Source organism: Semicossyphus pulcher, unplaced genomic scaffold, assembly GCF_022749685.1.
Source record: "Semicossyphus pulcher isolate SPU_LCO1_2020_fin unplaced genomic scaffold, fSemPul1.0.p SCAF_15, whole genome shotgun sequence".
Taxonomy (NCBI): Eukaryota; Metazoa; Chordata; class Actinopteri; order Labriformes; family Labridae; genus Semicossyphus; species Semicossyphus pulcher.
Window position 1 is genome coordinate 18,362,629 of NW_027211659.1, and position 23,199 is coordinate 18,385,827.

At 36.7% G+C, this 23,199-nt stretch overlaps 4 protein-coding genes across 4 annotated transcripts; all 4 read left to right on the top strand.

Moving 5' to 3' along the window:
• The first annotated feature begins 1,131 nt into the window (after positions 1–1,131).
• On the top strand, positions 1,132–2,079 carry LOC138592538 (olfactory receptor 6N1-like). Its single transcript, XM_069663369.1, has one exon. It carries the CDS (start codon positions 1,132–1,134, stop codon positions 2,077–2,079), a length of 948 nt encoding a protein of 315 aa, XP_069519470.1.
• A 4,432-nt stretch (positions 2,080–6,511) lies between these two features.
• LOC138592632 (olfactory receptor 7A42-like) lies at positions 6,512–7,492 on the top strand. Its single transcript, XM_069663465.1, has one exon. The coding sequence runs from the start codon at positions 6,512–6,514 to the stop codon at positions 7,490–7,492; it is 981 nt and encodes a 326-aa protein (XP_069519566.1).
• Positions 7,493–12,076: 4,584 nt separating this feature from the next.
• Positions 12,077–13,012, top strand: LOC138592735 (olfactory receptor 51L1-like). Its single transcript, XM_069663603.1, has one exon. It carries the CDS (start codon positions 12,077–12,079, stop codon positions 13,010–13,012), a length of 936 nt encoding a protein of 311 aa, XP_069519704.1.
• Positions 13,013–19,130: 6,118 nt separating this feature from the next.
• On the top strand, positions 19,131–20,057 carry LOC138592700 (olfactory receptor 4P4-like). Its single transcript, XM_069663554.1, has one exon. The coding sequence runs from the start codon at positions 19,131–19,133 to the stop codon at positions 20,055–20,057; it is 927 nt and encodes a 308-aa protein (XP_069519655.1).
• Positions 20,058–23,199: the final 3,142 nt, after the last annotated feature.

Sequence of the window (23,199 nt, forward strand, 5' to 3'; positions counted from 1 at the left end):
TTCCATGCTTACTTTTAAAAACAACAGGGACAGATCCGCATGGACAGTAAGGGGAGTGTGGGATCTGAAACGCCTGGCTGGGAAAGTAAAGAAACTTGAACACCAGGGCACGAATGGATAACTCTGTCAAGCTAACCAGCAGAGTACACATTCTTACGCAGCTGAATGATGGCCAAGGGACTGCAGAGATTCACAGACATTATGCAAAATGACATGCAATATATGCATATAAAAAAATGATATTGTATACCAGAAAAAAATATTTTTGATACCATTTGATGTGTAGTGCGCCCAATCCTAAACTTGCCTACTACACCAAAATAGCCACAGCCCACTTTTAGTATTTTGGTCCAAAGACTTGAAGTTTCCTTGTTTGAATCCTTTTAGTTTTTCTACGTTAAAGGAATATAGAAATGCAGCATACTTTCATCAGGTGACATTGTGATAAAAAATGTCCTGTGCAAAATCACAAAAAAGGATCAGGAGGAGGAGAAGCCTATTTGCAGGAAAAGATCTTTGGGAAATTGTCAAAAACACAACTAAACAAGGCGTCCAAAAAAATCAGAAAGGTGTGAATAAAATTAATGAATAAGGGGATTCAATATCCCATAATAATTGGAGCTCCAAAGGCCAATTCCTTTTAAATAACATAAACACATTGGCAAGAACACCATTAACCTCAAGTATACCCAAACCAATGTAATAACCATACACATATGTTCTTAAAAAGATATGAGTAAATATGTATGTCCTCTCAACAGTATTTGTAGTTTATATTGGTACATTACTTAATGGTATATCTATCTATCTATCTAGATACAATATAGATACAGTATATACTGTATATTTTTTAAGTTACGTGCTGTATTTCAATCATATTTTAAGTTTAAGGTGTTTTTTTACCTGCATCCCTGTGATTTGTTGGTGTAGAGGAGGGGAGTATTTCTCAGTTATGAATCCCCAACTGAGTTATGTGCAACACAAACACAGTGGTTAACATACAGCGGACATCATATATGGGACATACCTCTGACTAACAATGAACACTTTAACCTTTTCACAGCATTGCATCCTGTGTTTTTGGACGTGTTTACAATTTTGACATTTTGGTTTTGGTAAGATTGGCACAAAATGACTAATGCATCCAATATAGTTCTATTTACACTTTCTGGCTTTGGTGCCACTATCAACTATAGAGTCACACTTTTCTCTCTCACTTTATTATGTTATTGTGTAATTCTGGTGGTAAATGTGTCTCTTATTTTAACCATAGCCTTGGACCAAAACCTTCATGAACCCATGTACATATTAATCTGTAATCTATGCATCAATGGACTTTATGGTACTGCAGCCTTTTACCCTAAATTTGCTTTCGATCTGCTGTCTGATATTCATGTGATATCGTATGTTGGATGCTTTTTGCAAGTCTTTGTGATATACACCTACGCAACAATTGATTTCTCTGCTTTAGCTGTTATGTCTTATGACAGATATGTGGCTATATGTCGACCACTGGAGTATCACTCTGTAATGTCAGTGCGAAGAACTGCTGTGCTTGTTAGCTTGTCCTGGGTTGTTCCTCTCTGCTGTGAGGTCATGGTCATAAGTTTGACATCCACACTGAAATTATGTGGCTCTGACATACAGAAACTCTACTGTGAGAACTGGTCAATTGTTAAACTTGCTTGTACAACACCAACAGCAAACAACATAGTTGGTTTGATTGTTGTTGCCTTCTATTGTGGTCATGTTCTCTTTATTGTGTGTTCATATGTGCAGTTGGTAAAATCAGCTTTAAAGTCAAAAGAGGGCAGAAGAAAGTTTACGCAAACATGTGTGCCACATTTACTGTGCTTGCTTAATGTCACGGCTGCTTTACTCTTTGACATTATGTACTCTAGGTATGGATCAGATTCTGTGCCTCCAAGTGTAAAGAATTTTATGGCTATACAATTTCTCATGATGCCCCCTATTCTTAACCCGATTATTTATGGAATGATCCTTACTAAAATTCGATACAGAATGGCAACTTTATGTATGATGGCAGGTCACAATTTCAAGTTGAGGCTTAAGGTGTAATTTTGTAATTTCTAAAATTGTTACACTGTATAGAAACTAACAATATACTGGCCTGTGGTCATTGTAAAATAGTATGTGAGCAGTTTCCACAATCCATCTTGTACATTTTATTATTAAACGAGCAAGTCAAAATATTATGAACCTTTATATAATATGAACTTTACATTATATGAGCGCTACAGTATAACACTACAGTAGTAATGTAAATTTAACACTTAGGTTATTCCAAACATGAAAATCAATATTTTGTCAAAAATAAATGAAAGTAAAATTGTTTTCAAATGTGTTAATGTTTGGTACGAAACAAGTTTCACACTCCATCAAAATGATTCAATCTCTGGCTCGACTAGTTTGTCTTCTTATCAAACTGAACACTTTCTCCAGTGCTTACAGCTGATAGTGAATACAATGTGTGAATTATCTGTGGCTACCATGGCCAAAGTTGTTTACTCACATATAGAGCTCAGCATGAATGGAAACTCTTTCCTGACAACACCTGAGTCAATCTGCTTTCAATTGCTACCCTCCTAATAAAAAAATTGTAATAAAGGTATAATAAGAGTGTCAATGTTTTTACCTCAGTAATTAGTGTCAGTATTAGTAAAAGGTAAGCATTTAGCTATTGTAACCATATGATAGAGAAGGCGTCAATGATTTTAAAAATTCTGTCGCTATGTTTACAGTTCTGTAACATTGTAAAATATATTATCTCTTCACCGTAAAGGCAGCAGTACAACATCCTCTTGATATCTGCAGTTGTGCTTCCCGCCCCTAGCCGTACGGAGAAAAATAGCCACTGTGTGAAAATGGTTAAAATAGCCAATCACTCCTTTTTAACTCTACTTTCTTAATATATCATTGGTCTGTGGCCTCTGTGTCTATGATGACATTTACCAATGTGACTACAAAATTGTGCTGAAATTGACTGTTCTATAAAACGTGCAGATCGGGGTACTTTTATACAAGTTTTTCTTCTTTTGCAACACACATGGGGTTGACAAAATAAGTAAAACACCTTACACTTTAATGCAACCCATCACCATCAACCCCAATTTAACCACAACTACACAAGATGAAAGGAAACTTAAGTAAAGGATGTTCATGATGTTCTTGGCCCTCAGCTTACTATTTGGTAAGCTTAGGTTTTAAGAGTCAAGTTGATTTCGTCATCCTAAAACTCAGAAATTGTTTGGATTGATGATGAAATCCAAGTGATGCAATTATTGATCTTCAGACTGACTTGCATAACTTTACTGCTGATGGGACTGCTGTAATTAGCACCTTCAGTGAGACCTCCCTGGAGTGCCTCAGTGATAAACAACAGACCTCAGGGAACACTGTAGGCTACAGCCAGCTAATGATGACCCAGTGGTCATTGTATGGTGGCCTCATGGGATGGTTTTCTAAAACAAATACTTTGACTCTTTGTATAGTTTGATCTAAATATTCAGATTGCATATTTTACAGTCTCAAAGTGTTGTCCTCTTTCAGAAGTGACCTTACATGTTGAAACCAAAACCTGTTAAAGGGCTTTCCTTCAATGAGGCATACCGCACAGGGGATAGGGTTGCCGTTGTTTTTAAGGATTACATAGACTAATTGCAGTTATTATGTTAGAAGAGGTCAACAGGTCATTTACTCCATATTCCTCTGAGAGCAATTAATAAAATAACAACACTCTGGAGAGAGGACTGATTCACACAAACAGTCTCTATAGCCGGTACACCTTCAGACTCACTCCCCAAATAAAATAAAAATCTTATTTTATATCAGTAACTTTTCATTGGTTTGGGAGGCCTGACACTCCTTAACATTAAACTGCAGCCTGAAGGACTAAATGGAGATATCAAAAGGAAAAAGAGATCAGCACATATCCAAAAAACACCCCGTATGTCATGAGTTTCTAGTTTAGTTCTGGTTTTGTCTTGTATTTCGGTGTTCAGTTATTATTTCTTGTTTTACCTTGTCACTTTGTCTATTGTTTTATTGTATTTAGTTTATTCTGTGTATATATTGTGCGTATATTATTTCCTGTTTTACTTTGACACATTGTCTCTTGTTATATCCACTTCCTGCCTTCCTGTTACCTGTGGACTTTTGTTATCTTTGTGGATTTTCCTGTTCCCTTGTGGCTCCCCATTGTTGCTCCTGTGTGTTTCCAGTTTTACCTGTGGATTATTCTTTTACCTTGACTGTGAGACTTTTTTGTTCTACCATGTGGTTTTCTGTTTTGTTTTTTGTTGGTTTTAAGATTTTGTTTTTGCATTTTTTGCCTCAGTTTATTAAACTCCTTACCATTGTCTGCACCTGGGTCCTTTACCTATTTATTTTACCCAAACCGTGACACCGTACTTACAAAAACAAGCATTACATGTGAAATCAAGTGCAGGGCGGACGTGCCACGGACTGTTTACTTTTACAGTTACACCTGCAGTGCACACACTGCGTGAGGTTGTGTGTGTGCCCGAAGTTACTAGCCCGGAGTGCCTGGAGCCCGGAGTGTCAGGCTCTGAACACATGGGTTGTGTTAGTGTTTGCCAAATTATTGTTAAGGAAAACTAATGAAATTACTAAAATTAGATTGTCAAAAACATTCTCGTTAACTGAAATAAAATGTCTTTAGTTTCGCTCCTGACAAGTATCCCAAAAAAATAAAAACTATGCTTTTTCAAAGAATGAATAACTAAACTAAACTAACAAATCAGCATTAAAATAAAACTAGTAAAACTAAATTAAAGTGGAAAACAAAAGGTCAAAACGAAAATTAAAAACTAATAAAAAGTTCTGAACTATTATCACCTTGGGGTTTACATTTCAAATAAGCACAAGAGCTTCGGGCCGCAAGGAGTGACCAGGTGGAGACACGGCCAGGCTGGTACCAATACAATCCCTTAGACCAACAGAGGTCAGTTTGATGACAGGGAAAACACGGGAGAAAACAAAGCTCTTCCACTCAGCGTCCCTTATGGCCTGGAGCACTTTGTTTAAATGAGTGGATATACAGCATGTTTCTGTTGCATGTGTTTTCTGGGTTTGTGTGTCTTTGTATTTGCATTGTTTCTGATTTTGCAGCCTGTTTCTCCTAATGGAAGTATACTGAACAAAAATATATGCACATTTTAGAGTGGCCTTTTATTATGGCCAGCCTAAGGCACATCTGTGCAATAATCATGCTGTCTAATCAGCATCTTGATATGCCACACCTGTGAGGTGGATGGATTATCTCGGCAAAGGAGAAGTGCTCACTAACACAGATTTAGACAAATTTGTGAACAATATTTGAGAGAAATAGGCCTTTTGTGTACATAGAAAAAGTCTTGGATCTTTGAGTTCAGCTCATGAAAAATGGGAGCAAAAACAAAAGTGTTACGTTTATATTTTTGTTCAGTGAAGTTTGGGTCTTTGCAGCGCGTTTGCAGTTTTTGGCCACTGTAGAACATTTTTGTTAATGGAACCAGTGGTCTAACAGGCAAACCTGGCCCAGTCTTCAAAAAATGGTTCCTCAGAGGCAAATGGATAGAACCTCAGCTGGGATACCTATGAGTAGAACATTGCTGGGTAGTGCATTACTATTCACACTGCAGATTTCAGCCTGTATTCTTAAACAGGTCTGGCTCAGGCCAGGTCATTTGACTTCTCTCCTTCCACTGTGCTCATATACACACAGGACATAGACAGGTCACTGTATGAAATATGGTGATGTACTGATTAATTTTATATCCACTGAAGCAATCCCACCACAACCGAAAATTGTGTGAAAAAGTGTCTTTCCAAAGTATGCACGAAGAAAATGCTCATACCTTCATGTTTTAGGCCCAAAATACATGTACCTTTTAGTTGCATGTGTGAGTGTGTGTTTTTTTACGTGTATTAGAGAGCTAGCATTGGAGAGCTCATGTTGGAGAGCTCGGTGTCGGTCTCATGCTAGAGTTTCTGTCCTGAAGGGGCTCGAGCAGGAATCTCTTTGGGGTGAAGGAGGTAAGGGTGGAGTCGCGCAGCTTTGTACAAGGTGTAAGATAGGGCCCAAAGTGCTCTAAATCAAACCCCAACAAATCGATTAATTGATTAATTTATTTGTAGTTAATAAGGCACTCAATTATAGAAGCATTTAATAAAAGATCCATACTAATTCATAATCAGAAACTTCACACATTAACATACATAACATTCATTATGACGAAGTTTGTAAATTCTCCAGAGTTGAATTATTGTGGTGACGTCTACCAAGTAAAAACACATAAAGGATGTTGAGCACCTCCCAGAACCAACAGTTGTGGTTTATCTGTGTTTAGATCTTGTGCGAAATATTGATTACAAGAGTATGAAAAAAAGAGGTTGAACAAAAGAGTTTTCCGTGTAATAAGATCAGTGATTATTTAAAACAGTGGTTAGAAGTATAGGAAACCTTTAATACTGCCATTTGGTTTTCAGAATGGAAAACAGCAGTCTCTATTTTTACTTTAACTTTACCATGTTCATGAACATAGGACACTACCGTTATCTAGCCTTTGTCTTTTGCCTTCTGCTATACAGCTTTATTGTGTCTGCAAATCTTACTATGATATTGATCATAATAAGGGAAAGTACACTACACGAGCCAATGTATATTTTCATTGCATTTTTATCTTTCAACTCTTTGTATGGTGCCACTGGTTTCTTCCCCAGATTTCTAATGGATATACTGTCTGATAGTCATTTGATCTCTCGACCTGCTTGTTTTACTCAGATCTACATTATTTACACTTATGCTTCTTATGAACTGACCATTCTGAGCATAATGGCATATGATAGATATGTTGCTGTTTGTCATCCTTTGCACTATCACAGAAAGATGAACTCTAAATTGGTCTATTTGTTAGCACTTTTTGCTTGGGTTGCTCCAGCCTGTAACCTCACAGTAACCATTAACATGATAGTCAGGCTTCCTCTATGTGGAAACAATATACACAAAGTATACTGTGCCAGTTGGAATGTTGTAAAATTATCATGTATTACCGATGCTGTTAACAATATTGTTGCAATGTTGGGGGCCATAACTATAGCTTTCCTTCCCTTTGGTTTTATCCTGTACACTTATCTGAGAATTGTTGTTGCTTGTTGGAAAAAATCATCTGAGGTCAGGGGAAAAGTTTTACAGAGTTGTTTACCACATGTTATTTCATTTGCTATTTATTCCGTAACATCGTTTAGTGATACTGCCCTGAGCCGACAAAATCTTGAAAAGATAAATCCATTTGTGGCTATAATTTTGTCTTTAGAATTTGTTGTCATTCCTCCAGTTCTGAATCCTCTAGTGTATGGCCTGAAATTGCCAGAAATTAGAAAACACATTGTCAAGTTATACTGCTTTAAAGCCCAAACTACAAAAAATTCCTGTAGAACATTACAAGCGTGTGGCAAAACAAGCCACTAAACAACAATAACAACAACAACAACTAACGTTAACGTAAAAAGAATAAACATCTGGTGACCTAATCAATCCTTATCAACTTTCTGTCCCTGATTTTTGTTTGACTACAGCATTGTGATAATAAACCTGTGGCACAATCCCGTCTGTAAAGTGAAATGTGTTGGGACGATGCAAACATTGCCTATATCATCAATCAATTAGTGTTATTGTTTTAATCTGCTCATGTTAATCTTTACAGTATCTGGAATTAAATAATCTGTTTTACACAAATGTTATATCTAAATAAAAGTCTCCATATAAAAAACATATTTTACTGTGTCAGTGAAGTCATTGTGCAGATTTTCAGCATGAATAATAGAAAACAAAAGGAAAGTTAAGAATGAAAGCTGATCCATTAATTATAAAACACATTTAGTCTGTCAACATGTTCATTTTTCCCTCCACCTGCATTTTCACATTTTTAATAATAAATTATAAATTGCCTTCACACAGATGTTGGAGGCTTATTTTGGAGAAGCTGGAAGTCTCCTACTGATCTCTGATGCTCGCACTGAAGTCCCATAACCACTGCTAATGATAATTTATAATAGGCTGTTTCAAACACCGTCTCAAAATGTATTGCAACTTTTGTTTACTAACCCTAACCACCAAACAAACATTGATGGCCTTATTTTATTATTAGTAAACATGTCAACTAGGATAGTTTGTGGAGAAAAGCAAGGACTAGTGATTTCCACATATAGCCTTACTTGGGCTGGCCGCCGAACTATACAGCAGTATTGTGTGAGAGATCACCTCACCCTTGCTCTGCTCCTCTACCTGTTTGTTGTGCTGTCTAGATTTGTGTATATTGACAATCTCACACTGTGCTGAAAAACACGAGAGAGAAAGAGACATTATCTGGTTCTACGTCCCTCCAGTAATTGTTCTGATTATGGAGTGAACACCCATTTAATTTAGCCCGACTTATGTAAAAGGCGGCGAGGAATTAAGTAATGGAGAAGGGAGCAAAGTCAACATATTTAGGAAATTCTTGAGTAAACACAAAAATAATACAATACTAAAAACAGAAAAACAAAAAGTTTCAATATAAATTGACGGTGGCACAGTACAGGAGGATGTGGTCAATGATAGATCAGTAAAGAAGTGGAGTTTCGACAATGGAGTCAAAGATCCAAAAGATTTTGAGCTCGCAAAATAATGCTCACAAATAATTTCAAAGCTTGCAGTTGTATTTAACGTTTTGCATGCATGTGACAAAAAAGTATCTACATTTGTGAAAGTGTAAAAAAAAATTGTCCTCAGACATTCATGTTTGTGAATTTATAAATACATTTTGCTGGTGTAGAAACTATTTGTGTATGTGAACTTAAAACTTGTGCTTTTACAAAGTCTCAGTTACAGACACACAACTAACACAGCTACACTAACATTAACTCCTTGTCGACAAACTCCACCATCATTCCCCACTTAGACCTCCCTGAAAACTCAGAACTTCCGGCAGTCTGAGCTCCTGTGCTTGTTTGAGGAATGAACACTAACAGACCCCTGTGCTCAGAACCTCGGCACAGGGCTAAGTCAGCAAATTGTACTGCTAGCTGCACGGCTAACTTAGATCCATAGCTAATGGAAACAAAACTCTAAGCTGTTACAGGGAGCGCCCTTACAGGCCTGGGGAACTTCTGTTGTGTTGACTGGAATGGACAGTTTAGCATCCTCTGATTGGATGATCAGTGGACAACGTGGAGGCGAGCTTATTGGCTAGTAAGCTGAGGCGTAAAGAAACTTGGGAAATTTGTGTCAGACTCAGGCTTTGTGAAATCTCCAAATTGAAAATATTGCCACACAAATTTTAAGTACATATACACAAATAGTTTCTACAGCTACTAAAACGTATTTACACATTTGCAAACCACAAAATATTTCTACACCTGCAAAACATGTATACAAATTTGGAAACTTGAATGTCTGAGTATAATTTTTTTTTACGCATTGACAAATTTAGATACTTCCATACAAATTTATTTTGCATGCACCGATTGTGTACTCTCTCTTTTGCATTGTGTGAAGAACCAAGCATAAATTTGACTTTTGGGACACCACGCAGCATGCCATTTATTCTGATAATAACAGAAGCAGAATAAGGTCTCTCATATCCAAAAAAAAAGCTCCAGAAACTTGCTGAAACACAATAAAATACAATTTGGCTAACTGTTAGTTAGCAAGCCACACCACGAGGATCAATGATGAAAGTACAATTAAGCCAGCAAAGTTTTGTGGTGAGCTTAAATTTCTCTACAACAAATCAATATCATCAAGGATCTGCATCTGCAGAAAATGCAAAATCTGTTATTTTGTTTGGTATTGAAAGAGTTCTGGTTGCCATTTGTAGTGTGTTTGTAGTCCAAGTAGTATTGACAAATTATGTATCAGCAGCCTTTGGTTACATGCAGTAAAAACAGACCATGAAGAGAGCAAAAGTGGCGGGACACAGTCAGCTGAAATGGCTCGCATCAGTGGTCATTGAAAGTCGACTTAGCCTTTTTTATCTCTATAAACTGATATCGGCATGCAAGTACAGCTAGCAAACTGGTCTAGATCAAGAATTTCGACTTGAGTGACAAATTGATGCTGTGTCATGAAAGCCAATCAGCGTTTATATTTCCCTGACTTTCAGGAATTCATCAGAAGTGATTGATCCAACCTCCATTCAACACGCAAGAATTTTAAACGTTTTTTTCTCCTCTTGAGGACAGACCCGTCAAAGCTTCATATTTACTTATTACAAATCTGCATCGTGATGTTAGTATTTCAGCAAACTAGTAAATCAGTAAATCTGTTTCTTTTTCAGGTTCATAGTGGTGCAGCCTCTGTGTGGCTCATGTTAAAGTGAAACTGGTAGGTTTCCTTTCCAAAAATCTTGTGATGATGTGATTAACAAAGAAATGCCAGCTTTTATTTTTTGACGGTCAAATTTTGTTTTCACTTTTGATCTAAACACACGTTAGCTTCTCAAGTTGCTGGTCGGACAGTAAACAATGCAGTGCAAGGAAATGGAAGTCTTGGCTGAAAGTAAATTTTTTGCAAACAACTGGCTACAACAGAATGCCGAAAAGTTGTCCGTCACTCCTAGAGGCTATCATCATCAGATGGGTTTTGAAATTGCATTATTGCATCATAAAAGCCACCATGGAGTATTTCACATTGCATTCACATCTTTTGCCTTTCTACTATTGTTGTCCGCTGAGATTTGGTTAAGATCTAATTAGAGACCCAAGCTAGTGAAGTTTGGCCTCTTGCCCTCAGATCTATGCACTTTCTTTGGGGTAGCACTGGGGAGTATGGGTTAAGTATCTATTTCTTGTTGAATGTTTGTTTGTTTTTATTTTTTTACGCAATCTGTTTGTATTTTAATATTCTTTTAATGTTGTGTAAGCCAGAGTCACAAAGACCACTTAATAGAGCACCTGATATATACAATGCTATGCCATCTATAACTATAAATATCTATTTAGACAATTATGTCTGATTCAGGGATGCCTTCAAGCAGAAGTAGGCTGTCAATGAACATTACTTTCTGGAAAGTAAAAGGACTTAACACACCACTGATACTTTCTGTGATCATTTCTGTCATCTGTACCACACTTAGTCACTCATCATCTTATTTTGTGCGTGGACCTTAACTGTGTGATTAACCCAATATTGAACAGATCTTCTAATAGAGCAACTACAAAATCAAAAACATCTGAGTGCATAAAGAGTTCTCTAGAATCATGTGCATTGTCTGACCCATGGAGATATCTCTACATGACTAAAAGGGAATATTTTTTCTTTTTAAATGTTCACCATACGTTTTCACACCGAGACAATTTTTTCCTGGGCAAAACCCTATTTCCTTTGGTACAATCATGTACTAGTTGTTGGTTTCTGATCATGCTCCTTTAAAACTGGAATTGGCCTTCTCCAACCATATGCCTAATACAGTAGTTCTCACTTGGATACTCAACTCACTCCTATTGTCAGGTAAGTCTTCATTCATTCAATAATTTCAATAATTGAAACTAATTCAGACAGTGAAACATTCCCATCTCTAATCTGGGAGACCCTTAAAGCCTATCTGAGGGGACAGATTATCTATAATAACTGTTCATAGATCTCGCACAGCTAAATTAAATGTATGTGGATGTCAGTCGGGGGCATCCTCTGCAGACCTTTTCACATTAGAACACATTAGACTGAGCAATCAAAATAATAACGTCACTGCTGTAATTCTCCAGAGTAGAAAAAACTGTAATAACATACCCAGAGTCAGACAACATAAAAGACTCTTAACTCCACCCAACACCAACAGTTGTGGTGCGTTTACAGATCCAGTCTCGTCTTCCAAAGTTTAGTAAGTACACTCAAACTACTGTGGGCAAGACACATATTATATGACATAAGGCTCCATCTGCAATTTTCCTTTACACAGAGATTGAAAACTCTGTTATATCAGATCATGGATTTCTCGAGACAGGAATGAACGTCTGCCAAACAACAAATCAAAAACCAGAAATTTTTGGCAAGCTGTCTTATATGGACAGTGGAATGGAGAACACTTCCAACTCTCTTTACTTGAACCTCACCATGTTTGTAAACATTGGACACTACCGCTATCCAGCCTTTGTGGTTTGCTTCCTGTTGTACAGCTTTATTGTCTATGCCAATCTTGTCATAATAATGGTGATATCTCAAGAACGAACACTCCATGAGCCCATGTATATGTTCATTGCTTTATTATCTGTGAATTCTTTGTATGGTTCTACCGGTTTCTTCCCCAGATTCCTCATGGATCTTCTGTCTGTTAGTAATTTGATCTCCCGTCCTGCTTGTTTCACTCAGATCTACATTATTTACACATATGCCTCCTATGAAATGACCATTCTTGGCATTATGGCCTATGATAGATATGTTGCTGTTTGTCATCCTTTGCACTATCACAGAAAGATGACCTCTAAAACTGTTTTGAAGTTAGCAGCATTGGCTTTGACTTTTCCAGCCTTTGGTCTTATCACATGCATTTCTTTATCAGCCCGGCTTCCTTTATGTGGAAATTCCATACAAAAAGTGTTCTGTGCCAACTGGAATGTTGTAAAATTGTCATGTGTTGCCACTGATGCCAACAATATTTTTGGTTTTCTCTTGACCATAACTACTGTTTTCCTTCCCCTTTTTTTTGTCCTATATACCTATTTGCGAATTGTAGTTGTTTGTGGGAAAAGCTCTTCAGAATTCAAAGGGAAAGTATTACATAGCTGTCTGCCACACATTGTCTTATTTGTGATTTATTCCATCACAGCATTTTGCGATATTGCCTTGAGTCGGTATAATATTGAAGAGATAAATCCATTTGTGGCTGTTATTCTCTCGCTAGAGTTTGTGGTCATTCCTCCAGTTCTGAATCCTCTCGTATATGGCCTTAAATTACCAGAAATTAGGAGACACATTTTAAAGATGTTATCACTGCATAAAAGAATATCTTAAAATGATCTGTTCCACAGATCTTCACCACAGCATATTGTTTGACCATAATTTTTATAAACATGCACTGTTGGAACACCTTAGATTACAATTGTAAACACTATTCAAAGTGTCTTACATTTTAATTAGCTATCAGCTTTTTTTAATCTAGGACATTTTCTGCAGAAGTAGATTGGAGAAAGAAGCACTAGAAGTACAGTAGTGAAAGTCGTATCGATACTGGTATTACGTACTCAAACCTTTTAAAATACTGGTTGAAATGAAAATCAGTCGGGCAGTGTGAATCAGCTGTTACTCACTTCAGCTAAACTCTCCTTGCCACTGAAGGACTTGTGAATTACCGAACAAATAACAAAAATTAGGTGACATTAGGTTTCATCAGTGCTTGTGGTCAAACTAATCCAACTAAATTCTTTCCTAGTTAGACAAAACTTAAAATCCTTGTTGAACAACCAAACACATTTTCTTATTTAGTTTAACACCATTCATTTTAACATTTTTTAACATTATTGCTTATTCATGTTTTATTCATTATGTTTTACAAGCTTCACTTACCACTGTTGATTGCTCTATGGTGATGTGATATGTGTGTGTAGGATGTGATGTATGTGAACTGTACATGCACTGATGCTTTTATACAAATGAAGATAATGTATAAATAAAGTTATTTTAATTTAATTATCATAGTTTTCAACAAAATAGGGAGATTAATTTTGTTTCTGTTTGCCAAAAGGCAGATGTTAGTGAGTTGATCCCCTTCAGACATATCTGCCTCAGTGATTTGAATTTGTGGCAATAAATATGTTTTACCTTGTTTATACATTGATTATCAATATCTGTCTGTAATATTTCCTCCAAAGTGATGAATCTTGCAGAGTGTGAGAATTTAATAATATTTAAATGCACTGCATTCCTCCAGCTCGGGAGTGAGAGAGCAAAAGAGAGACAAAGGCAGTGTGTGCATATGGACTGGAGTGAAGACACATCAAAAGTAGTCATCATGAAGCCTGATGGAAATCTGCATAATTCTTAGGTTGATTAGTAAAGTGAGTACAGTGACGGACTGTGACAGCCGTCTTATATGAACGAGTCCTTCGCTGCTTAAAAGTGGTGGAGGTGAGAACCTTAAGATACACAGTCCCTTTCAACTGTGTGGCCTGTAATGTGATATATTGAGAATTTTTATTTATCAGCAGCTGCTTTTTCCTTTTAACTCATAATGGAAAAAGGATCACAGGTGCCTGTGACAGGCATGGTGGCTGAGAAGGCCTGGAATTTAATACACACTATTCATTTACAGCTGAATAACTGTCTGCATAGGTGTGGCAAAGAGCACATCAGAGGGCCATCACAGATCATCGTGGACCAGAGATTCTATTTTTTGGGGGGGGTTTTTGTCATACATCTGAATAAAAAAACAGGGATGCTCAACTCCGGATGAGTTCTCTTGGAGGAGCACAGCCAGGACACCAACATCACTTGCATCAATGGCCAACTTAAGGAACGGTTAAAATCGGGGGCAGCAAGAACGCGAGCACTGGCCAGGAGAGCTTTCAAATTCTCAAATGCAAGCTGACAGACATCTGTCAAAACGAATGGGACTTTAGGGTTAAGCAGGTTAGTCAAGGGGAAGCAATAGTCGCAAAATTCTTGCAAAAACTCCTATAGTAACCTGCAGTGCTGAGGAAACATTTCAAGTTGGCGCTTATAGGGTAGACCTTTCCACACCCCACAACTTTTTCCAAGTACGTTACTGTGGCCTGTCCAAATTCATCTACCTATCTAGTTATTCATTCCTTCATAGCCTATCAATTATGCTACTGTAATTCCTTGTTCTCTGGCATCAGCAAAAATACCTCTCTCACCCCAAGCTCATCCAAAACTCTGTAGCCACACTATAAAAAACAACCTATCGAATCTACTCAATAAAAGTGCACTTTATGTGATTGAGTAAATTTTATCCTATGTTTTGAGTGAAAAGTACCTAAATTGAACAACTAAGATATACTAAAATAAATTAGGTAAAATGTACTTAACATTTCTCAATAGATTACACAACTAATTACTTAATAAAAATGAGTAATAATAATTTAGAGTCACCAATGAACCTAACGAGCATGTCTTTGGGAGGAAGCTATAGTACCCGGAGGGAACCCACGCATGCATGGGGAGAACATACAAACTCAAGCCCATTTCATCTGTACTGGGACTCGAACTAGGAACCTTGTAGCTGTGAGGCGATTGCACTAACCACTGCACCAGCGGGCAGCCTTTCGGGAATTCAAATAAAAATAAATTCTAATCAACAACCTTGGCCTGCCCGTGTAATTTACCTCCTAATATTCAGGAAAATCAGCCAGTGTAACCGGCAAGAGAAGGCTACAAATTGAAATGTCTTGTCATATACAGACACGCCAACTACAAATTGGTATATCTGACTAATAAATATATAACCACTTTCATTGATATTCATTTTTATTTTGTAGTTAACCACACAAACAATTTATATGCTTAGTTTGGTTTGGTATTAGTTTATTTTTGCATTTAAGCTTACATTGTTTAAATTTATTGCGCATAATGCATGGCCAAGGGTTGTGAACTCTCTTACGCTGGAGCCAGCTCATTGGAAGAAACCAAATGCTCTAATGTCATGGGGGGGATTTGGGTTTAGTTAGTTTAGCTTTGTATTAAGTTTCACTTAGTGTCCATTTTGTTTACCCCTTGTGTTTTAGTTGGTTTGGCCAAACCCCTATATATGTTGCCTGGTTATCTCATTATGGAAGGTCCGTTTGTTATGTTTACAATTAAGTTCTTCTCAGTTTAAGTAGAGTTATATTAAGTTGACCTCTTTTATAGGCCTAGTTGTAATCATTTTGGTTAGTACATTTAATGTTCTTTTTGGGTAAAATAAAAACCCAAAGTTTTCTTAAAACTCCTACTGTCTTGTGCCTTACCGCCTGGTCCCTAACACCAACACTGGCAAACACCAATTAATCCAACCCTGGCCTGCAGCCAAGAACAAACGTTAAAGCGTGCGCACTTTGCAGTACAGGCCCAATATCTTTGGGTAGATTTTATTTCATTATTTTGGTTTGCAGTTGTTACTGTTGAAAATTAGATCATACAGGTGAACTTTACTCATTTCAATTTGTTTCACTTGTAACTTATATACTTTTAGGATAATTTACACAATTTGCATGGATTTTATTTACTAACCTCAAAAATCCTTTTTTACAGTGCAGGATATTGAGTCAAACTAGGAAACAAGATCGCATAACATTGATTCAGGCTTCTCCTCACTGGCTATCTGTGGCTTTTAGAACTGATTTTAAAATTGTATTTATTACTAACAAAGCCCTGAGAGATAATGGCTGCAAACTTTACTGATTTTATTTGTGCTTTAGATTTTTTTTTCTCCTGATTTATTTTGTTCTCTCTGTGTTTTTATGTGCACAGTTTTTTTTATTGTAAAGCACTTTGTAACTTTGTTGTTGAAAGGAATTATTATTATTATTATTATTATTATTATTGTTGTTGTTGTTGTTGTCGTTGTTATCATTATTATTACTATTATTATTATTATTATTATTATTATTTGTAGTACTGGTAGTATAGTATTATTAGAGTTCAGGGATTTGTACTTAATAGAGTTGTACAATAAGGTAATGTGAGTTTCCATACTTTTACTCAACCCTATCTCATGAGTCTGTCTTGTGACTATGCTTCAGGGACCATATTCATAAAGCTTCCTAGTACAATCCATCAGTGATCTATACCGCTTATTATGTTCAGGGTCATGGGGGGCTGGAGCCTATCCCAGCTATTATTGGGCGAGAGGCGAGGTACACTCTGGACTGATCACCAGTCAATCACAGGGCTAGAGTTGTGACGAAAGTCTTAGAATCATGACATTTTCTAAGAAGATCCTGGTAAAGATAATTTATTCACAAAGCATCTTAGCCCCTAAGAGAGCTCCTAACATTTGGATATTTGGCCAATGGAAAAATGCAACAGTGACGGCTTGGGTCTGTTGCAAACGTCAATCAGCAGGGTGATCAAACAAACATTTACAGCACCATCACAGCCTCATATTGTGATGCAATTTGCTTTGTTTCCATTGGATGTGCACATTCTGTAGGCTCACAAAAAGGCATTGACGGGTATAGCGGGCATCCACAGTGTTGTAGGTGTATTTGATGGGATGCATCAGTATTATTGCGACCTCGGCATATGAAGTAGTGTGTGTCAACAGCACATGCAGCTGAGCTATTTTCCCACGTTTCCATTATATTAAGTACTAAAATGACCAGCAAATAAACATAACTATCGGTATGTGAAGAGGCTACTGCACAAGTGAGGATGTGTTTTCAAACATTTTGTAGGCTATTTTACACTTGAACTTGCATTGAACTAAAGTATGTATGTTTTTTTTTTTTTTGGGTGGTTTTGTGATGTGCTGGAAGACTTCCACGAGTTAGATGACTATATGGCTATGAAAACGATTAATAGCCCTCCAATAAACACACTTATTTTGGTTTTTATTTATTTAATGTTAAAATACCATAAGTTCATTACTTACTTTTAATGAATGGGTTTTCCTCTAACTATCATTTAACAATGATAATAATTAAAATAATGTTGTTATTTATATTATTACTCTGCTTCTTTTATTCCCTTTTCTACCGGGCAACTGTGCACTCAAAATGAGAGCACCAGTGAATACTCGAGCAGTAAAAAGGTAGCCAATTTTTAGAGGGGTAAAAGGAAGTCGATAAGTCTCTTAATTTGAAGGCCTCCTGACCATGGCAAGATTTAGAAAGGGGACTAATTACCCAACAAAGAAAGCATTCACAAAGAGGGCCATCATTTCCATCTGTGAGGACCACTATTTTAAAACAGCCAGTCAGTCATACACTCCATACATAAATACATAAAAGAGGTAGACGTAACCTAGGTATGAAAACTGAAGCCAATATGGTAACGCCTTAAAAACTGCATTTTTCTAATGTGAGGTCTAAAAATAAGTCTAATTGAAGTCAATAAAAAACCTGAACCTCCTCATTTTTTTCATTACCTCAGTAAACAGTTTATGGTCTTATTCGCTAGTTTAACATCTTTTATATTTGAGTATGATATTCATTCTGTAACTCATCATCCCATTTAATATGTCACATGTCAGTTGATGTGTAGCAATGTGTATCCATCCTCTTATGGTCAGTTTTGGCTCCAAAATAAAGAGATGGCCACAGCAAGATGTTATTGCTCACCCTGCTAGTACTGTCCTGCTGCACAAGAGCTGCACCTAAATGTTTTCAGGTGAAGGATAGCTTTTAAATGGCTTTATGATGTCGATGGGCTGAGTTGGATACAACTCCAAAAGCCTGGGCCTCAACGCCAACCTAAACCTCTTGCTTTTCCTCTTGCTGCTTTTTAAACTGGTATAAAGTCACATCATCTCACTCTTCATTTAAAGTTTATTTTGAAAAAAAGTTTAAAAAAAAAATAAAAAAACAGGGGTACTTTGGTTTAACCATTTAACATGAACTGATTAGGCAAGATTTAAGGATTTATTTCCTCACAGATATTTTTTCAGATGTTAAAGGTCAAATTATGATTCTGTTCTGAGACAGCAGGGCAGGGTTATTCAACGCTGTGAAGTACATGAAAATGAACAAAAGATTGAATATTTATCAACACAATAATGTGCATTCAATCAACACATTATTTTTCAGAGTAAAATCTAGATAAGTTAGATCCGTGAAATGATCCTCATTGCAATAAAGATTACAGTCATTTTCTTGTTTTTGTTTTTAGGTTTACTGCTTTTTAGTGACCCTAACTACAACCTTTTTGTTTTGTGGTGTTGTCATGTGGACAGTCTTTGCCATCTGATTCCAGCATACTGATTGGTTTGTTTGAATTTCCATGTTGACCAGCTCATTATCTGTTGCAGCCATGAAAGTATGTAACCTGATGCCAGAATGAGTCTGTTAGGTAAGGACAGACACAGAACTAGAAGCCTTTCTTTCTCCAGCCAAATCGTAGGGTATGTAAATGCAGCATCCTCTCAGTAGTGCACTAAAATATTAGTCTTAAATTTAGAATGACAACACTTTTCAATATGATGGACAATTTTTCAGTAATCACCATGTTAACTCTGTCAGGGGTAAGTGGGACAAAAAACTACAGAGTCACTCTCTTTGTTCTTACTTTAATGTGTTACTGTTTGATTTGGCTTGTGAATATGACCATAATTGTGACAACCATTGTGGATAAAAGCTTTCATGAACCCATGTATATCTTCCTGCGTAATTTGTGCATCAATGGACTTTATGGAACAACAGGCTTTTACCCGAAATTCCTCAAGGATCTCATGTCTACCACCAATATAATATCTTATACTGGATGCCTTCTGCAGGGTTTTGTTTTGCACTCTTCAGCTTGTGTGGATTTCTCTATTTTAACTCTAATGTCCTATGACCGATATGTGGCTATATGTCGACCTCTGGTATACCACTCTGTGATGACTAAACAAAGAGTTTGTGTGTTAGTGTTTTTTGCATGGTTTGTTCCCTTTTTTTTGATTTTCATGAGCACAATTACAACATCAACATCTCGGCTATGTGGCTCACACATACCAAAGATCTACTGTGTTAACTTTTTGGTTGGTAAACTAGCTTGTTCTGCCTCCATAGCAACAAATATTATTCCAGCTTTTAATTACATTTTTTATTTTGGCCATGTTCTTTTTGTTGTTTGGTCTTATATTTATCTGGTCAAAACATGCCTAAAATCCAAAGAGAACAGAAATAAGTTCATGCAAACATGTCTGCCACATTTATTCTCTTTAATTACTGTTGTTGTATCTTTGCTTTTTGATTTGCTGTACATGCGATTTGGCTCACAAACATTAACAGATAGTGTACGAAATTTCATGGCAATAGAATTCCTTATTATCCCTCCAATTATTAATCCACTCATATATGGTTTAAAATTAACACATATAAGGAACACAATTAAACAGTTTTTGTGTGGTGAACGTCTCTAGACTTAGATCAGAAGTTGTTTTTGATGTGAGAATTATGTGTGGCCAGAAGAAAGAGGATATATGATGATCTTCCCAGGTTGTTTAGTGCAAAAATGCAAAGAACACTGCTAAGATCACACAAAAACATACAGTACAATTTATTTTGCAGTGTAGTTACTGTGCTCTCATGTGTCGCTCGACTTCTCTTTTAGTGTTTTTCATTGTCAAATTAAATTGGACGTAGCAAAAACTCTACATATGTATATATATATATATATATAAAAGATAATTTAAAGTCTGATCAAAACTCATACTTTAAAGGTTAATTTTCATACTGGGTGCAAACCAATAATTACTGGGAAGTAGGACAAGAGATTAAAAATATTAAAAGTTTTTGAAATTTGAAATAACATTAGATTATATTCAACATTTTGTTCTAACATACCAACATAACTGAAGTCGTATTAGGGCCAAAGCTGCTGTGTTTCTTCTAACGAATTAAGGTGCAGAACTTATTAATTTCTTTTTTTAAAGTTAGGTTGACTGCTTTTCAGTGACAATAACTGCAATATTTTTCGTGTTGTATTTTGCACCTACCAAAAATAGTTATCACATTTATAGATAAAGACATGCACTGCATACAAGTCCCAAATTGCTAGCACTACTTGCTAGCATTTTAATATGGACTAATATGGAAACAGTGTTTAATTTAGTAGGATGGATAATGTTTTATATTAATCAACATGCCACCTATACTCTCAAATTATAACTTTGCTATGTAAATTTGCTGGTAAATATGACTATAAATGTGGATTAAAGCCTTCATTAACAGCTTCCTCTGTAGTCTGTGCATCTTCTGACTTTGGCTTATTTCTCTCTTATGGCTCAAATGGCCTATGACACATACACTTGCTTGGTTACAATTAACTATTTGTATTGATAAAGTAGCTTCATCTGCCTTGATTCTAATGATTGTTGTTTCTGCTTTCCATTATGCTTTTGTTTTTAGCTGTTATAGCTCTAATTATTGTTTGGTGTTTTGTATTGATGTGTATTAATGTATGTTTGCTTATTTATTTGTAGAACATGCAACTTGGCTCAATTTGGCTAATACATTTTTAAAGTGATAATTAAGTGACATAATCCTCTGTATGTGTTTCATTAATGGTGATAGCCACATATTCAATCACAGAATAAATGTCATAATATTTAATACTTGTATATGTTTCATTATCAATAAATAATTGTCCCACTCTGAAGCTGTTTTTGTAGCTTTTTATGATCTGAACACCAAAACACAAACACCCATTGATAAGTTTAGCTGCACAGTTCCATTGCTGCTTATTCAGTGTCTTACTATAAATGACCTTGTCAAGAGTGAAAGGCAACTTATTTATTGTGTCAGTAAGTTTTAGGTCCCTATCTTAAACCGGAAAGTGTCATTGCTATTATTCCCCTGACCTGAGTGTGGGGGATAACATGCACCAAATGACCAGCAGACGAGTCAAACCTGCAATCAGTGTGGAGAACTGTAGCATCTGTTTATGGGGGGTTGCCCCACCCACTTTTTTAAGTAGCAAATATACTGTTCCCCCCTGTGCGCCCATAGGTGTATTTTTCTCATAATGAGGTTTGGTCAGGCCCATGATTGGTGCAATGTTATCTTGAGCCAGTAGAAAGCAATTGTGCTATTGACAAACAAAAACATGGTCCAAAGTCAATGGGACTGATTTAAACAACCCAAAGTGTGCGGTCCAAAGTGCAGGGCGTACGGCATTAAAGGCATGTCCGACTACCTTTTGCTAGTTAAGTCGCACATAATCTGAGTGCTAAGTAAGGAGCAGGGTGTAAAAGGGTTGTAATAAGTCCCATTATTATATTATATTATGTCATATTATATTATATTTTATGGACGCTAAAATGGGTGCAAAAACTTTTGCGATTGAAATGACGTGTGCGTTGGGCATGAAAATGACTAAATTGAAGTGTAGAAAGATGTATGGGCTAAGAAAATAATTGAGGGCTGCTTTGATAAATTCTATGCTAGTTTTGCTGGTCCAATAAACAGAGTTTGAATTCTCAGGTGTGTTGTTGCAGCCAAAGCGTTTACTAATAGAAGTGGAAGAGAGAGAACAGGCTTTTAATGGGGATGTTTGACTGAACTTGAACAGAGAGGTGTGACAATTTTTTCACTCATTATCATGGGTAATGTTTATGTTGTTTTATTGTGCAGATTTTACATTAATGGATTAATGGATCAAACGAGCATGGCTACTTCTGCTCTTGGGTCTGAAAAACAGCTCAACCCCAAGCTCTCCAAGGCCGACAACAGAGAGAAACCAACTTGGACATGTCCAGTGGTGAAATTTTATGGACTTTGGACTAAAGGACATTTCAAACATGCTGAGGGAGTTATCATTGACAAAAAGACATGAACAAGGAAGCCAAGGAAAGCAGATTTCATTTCATAATGCCAACTGAAAAACTATAGCTCTGTTCAGGAGACCAGGTTGTAGAGTTAGAGGAGGCCTGTTCCTGATCACGGAGCAGGTGGTTTTGCTCATCCTAGTATTGTTCTAGAATCCATTATTGCATAAGGATGAGCTTAATAGAACCCAAAACCCCACACAACCAAGCTCCAGGTGGTTCCGCAGACTCCTGACATCTCATGACTCAGGTAATCTCAATTACCTTTTTCACGATTCAAATAGTAACAACAACACAGGGGCTGAAGGATGGAACTTATGGTACCTCTATGTGATGTGCTATTGATTCTGATGATTATAGGATATTGAGTAAATATTCATTCATAGTTGCATTTCTTGGATGGTTTCTAGCACAGTAAGTAAAAATATTGCACTGCCAGTAGACAAGAGAAAGGTTACAGTATCACCTGTTTTATTTCTGAGCCCTGATTGCACTCTACCATAATCCACATCATAAGGTGCTTTTTGACCAAAGTACCAGGGACTTTTAGTTCCGGGAACTTATATTTAAGGAACTGGTTCTGGTAAATGGGTCCTGTGGCCCACTGTGTCTGCATTTCCACAGCGGCCTAAAGTCCCGGGAAAATTGTGCAAATCAGGCCAATGGCGGATGGAGAAGCAATATAAGTTATTGCACTACACCACCAGTCCCGTAGGTGGCGGTAAGAAGAAGTCTG